This window comes from Trypanosoma equiperdum (assembly GCF_001457755.1).
Source record: "Trypanosoma equiperdum strain OVI genome assembly, contig: ctg_1859, whole genome shotgun sequence".
In the NCBI taxonomy this organism is placed as follows: domain Eukaryota; phylum Euglenozoa; class Kinetoplastea; order Trypanosomatida; family Trypanosomatidae; genus Trypanosoma; species Trypanosoma equiperdum.
In genome coordinates, this window is record NW_027123903.1 from 21,123 (window position 1) to 24,820 (window position 3,698).

At 40.3% G+C, this 3,698-nt stretch overlaps 1 protein-coding gene across 1 annotated transcript in view; it reads right to left on the minus strand.

Moving 5' to 3' along the window:
- The window catches only part of TEOVI_000882500 (Zinc finger CCCH domain-containing protein 40), a gene marked incomplete at both ends in the record, with an annotated part of 1,281 nt that extends 1,106 nt beyond the window's left edge, over positions 1-175 (minus strand). Inside the window, one exon of the mRNA XM_067223387.1 lies at positions 1-175. Within this exon, the coding sequence (XP_067079488.1) occupies positions 1-175 (175 nt within the window).
- Positions 176-3,698: the final 3,523 nt, after the last annotated feature.

A 3,698-nucleotide genomic window follows, 5' to 3' on the forward strand; every position in this document is an offset into this window, starting at 1 on the left:
CGGCCTTGTTGTACATTAGTCTTGTATTTTCCAAGGTCTCCTCTAGATTGTGCGCAATCCCGAGAAGTTGCGGCAGGGAACTGCGGTGGTTGTTGAAACCGTCTTGCAGCACCTTTGCGACATTCCACACTAACGGTGGGGTTTCCGGTCCACCACTAGACTGGTTACCGTACATGATCCACCGCGAAAGATTTGCTTTTGTTTCCAGTACGCGTACAGCTACTTGATCTCTCGTGTACGCGCTTGCGCGTGATTATTGTCTCTTATTTGCTTCTACTTGTGGTGCTAAACCGAGGCGCGCCCCTACGTGGAATTGAGTGTCGCCAAGGGTATGAAAATATAAAAAAAACTATATATACATATATATGCATGTGTGTGTGAGCGAGAGAGATAACAGCATGTGAAAAGTAGAAATAAAAACATGAGACAATACCCTTAACAAAGGGGCGTAACCGCAGTAAAAGTAGCAAGACACGAAATAAGGTCGGGGGAATCATTTGTTGGGGTGGGGAAGGAGGGAATAGGATGGTGATTACAAACAAACAACAAAACTCTCGGTTGCAAGTCCGTGCAGCGCACTGCACTCCTCCACCCTCAGCAGCACAATCGAATCGTTCAACCTGATGAAGAAGATCATCAAAATTGGAGCAAATAAACATGAAAAGACTCCCACAAATATCTACAGAGTCAACTCTGCAACAACAGGAGGGCGTCGGTGGAGCCCCCCCCCCCAACACCCTGCAAGAAACGTCAAAATGGAACACAAATCACATCGCAATAGCACCACGCTGGCAGGTCATTGTCCATTTTGTTCCGATTTCTACCCCCACGCACGTACACATACGCACCTCTATGGCTTACCTTCCCACAGAACTTCCCTTGCAAACCACCCACCCTCCCCCTTCGTGAAGCCGTTAAATAACACAATTTATTTTTCCCTCCACACGTGTATATGCACGGAAAGGCAATCCTACCCGCACGTATGGAATTCCCTCTCCCTCTACAACCCACCACCACCACCACCACTACCACTACACTCTCCTCATGAGCCCACGGTGGTGGTGTCTGGTTTCATTAACCCCAACCCATCTCCTCCCCTGCATCACATTATGCACAAATGAAATAAAAGCGATGCCCAAGTCGCTGCACAGTCATTTCCGGCATGCGGGAACCGGTTTAAAAAGCCACATCAGGTAAACAAAAGACGGAGAGAAGAGATGGGAGGTGGGGCGATATAATGAAATAGGGAAGAGGGGAGGGAGAGGTGTTTCTTTTTTTTTTTCTTTCTCTCTTCCTCTTTTCTCTTTTTTTTTTTAAGGGGTTTTGCGGATCAGGGAAGTAAAGGATGAACAATGATAACATCTCATACTTTCTCGCTTCACTGTTATATAGACATACACTTTTATACAAAGAAGCAAAAAGTAAAAAAATAAAAAAGAAAAAAGAAAACAATAGGGCGACAAAAAGATGAGAATATCATAACAGTAGTCATGCCGTTCAGATAAGTGCGAGAAAAACAACAATAAACAGACAGCAGTACAGTTAAGACAGATGGAGGGGGAGAGAGAGTATGGTGGAAGAGTATGTGAAGCGTACGTAACAACAGCAAATGATACTCGTGTGTTCTCTCTTCTTCCTTTCATTTTTCTCATTTTTTTTTTCGTTTTCCTTTCGTTAACAAGAAAGAAAAAAGAAAAGGAAGAGGTAACAAAAAAAAAAGAAATGAAATGAAATGAAAAAGAAAAAAGAAAAGCATGCAGGTCTGCAAGTTTCTGCTTCCCTCCTCCTCCTCCTCTAGAAGAAGAAGCAGCAGCAGCAGCAGCAGTTGTAGTTGTGCTATGTCACTGTAGAAAAGAAAGGAGAAATGTTTATGCGCGTGTGTTTGGTATGTATGAGAGGCAGGAAAGGAGGCATGAAAAGTAAAGTAAAAAAGAAAAGAAAAGAAAAGTACAAAAATAAAAATAAAAATAAAAATAAAAACAAGGGCAGAACGAAACTGACTAGAGAGTTTGAACGCACGCCAAACAAACGCATGAAAAAAAAACAAAAACACCCACTCAACTTATACATTTATTTATTTATTTGTTTGTTTGTTTGTTTTTTTCTTTGAAGCACAGAAATGTGTGATTACCCTTCGCATTCTCCGCAAATACGCGGACACATGGGGATATCCAAACACTTGTTTCTGCAAAAATAAGATCTTCCATGGAACTCACACAATAACTTCGTGTCACCCAGGTTTATTTGCTTCCTTTTGTACCTGCCTTATTATTATTATTAGTTTTTTTTTGTTTTGCTTCGTTTCTTCTTTTTTTTTTTCGTTTTATTTCCACCTTCCGTGTTTATATAGAAACGGTACTGGTGGTGAAGGTGAGGGAAAACACAAACACACACAAACACACACACACAAGCAAACAAACAAACAAAAACACAAAAAAAAACAAACGAAAAAGGGGGAAGCAAAATCACGCACATATTCAACTACAAACGCGAAGACATAATGTTTCTACCATCCGAACATTCACAACTTCCTTCACGCAGAATACGGTAACCAAAGAGCAAAAGATGCCCAAACTCATAACATATACAAAATTTCAAAGAACCTGAACAGAAGAGGGAAAAAAAAAACTAAAAAAAAACTAAAAAAACGCAGAAGAAGAATGACAAAAGAAAAACAAAACAAAAAAGAAAAAGAAAAATGTCGCCATCTATTCCCCCTGCAAACGTTGCGCATATTATTCTGTGTTTACATGTTTTTTTTTTCCTTTGCATTCTCTGTGAGATTTTGAGCGACAGCATGCGCGCATGAGCAAATCCTCAGCAACGCTTGTGAAGCCACGCGGGGGACGAGGAAGCTGACAACAACAACAACAACAAAAAGAAAAAGAAAAAGAAAGAAGAGTAAAGTCTGTGAAGAGTCCAACATATAAATAAAATGAACCCACATTTCTCTCTCCAACATCACTTGCACACAGAAACTAATTCAGTCCACCGTTAACATGACGCTCCTGCTCATTCTCTCGCTCAAAAAACAAAACAAAACAAAAAAGAAAAAAAAAGAAAAGGAAAACGGACATCCAAAGAGGAAGACAAGCACGACGGTTGCGCAATGCGAAAGTGTCACTCTCTCCCTCCCTCACATTATTATTATTACCACTATTATTTTTATTATTACTCCTTTCCACCCTTCTTTTTTTTCTTTCCTTTACTTTCCTCACCGCCTTTCATGGCAACATTTCGCCCTATTTAACAGAGCTCCCCCACGACTCCTCACACCTCTCCCTCCCCACACCAAAAAAAAAAGGAAAAGAAAACCAACAACACCAACAACAACCAGAAACAAAATAAAAAGCAACACTCCCCCCTTGTTATTATCGTTGTTAAACCAGCCCTTTCCCCACACTTAATCAAACCTTTCTTTTACTAGTAATAATCTCCCTCTCTAATATTGGCATCCCCTTCCACCCGTGTTTCCTTTTCTCATAAGACATTTTATGGAATTTTGTTTTTTCTCCTCCTCCTCCTCCTTTTATATCCCCTTTCATTTTCCCTTTTATTTCCTTTTGTCATGTTGTTTATTTGATTCAGTTGTTCTTGCTTGGTTACATGCGCCTGCATTTCCCACCCTTTTCTTTTCCCTCTTCTTTTCTCCTGCTCCCCATTCATACCCGTTTATATATATATATATATATATATAT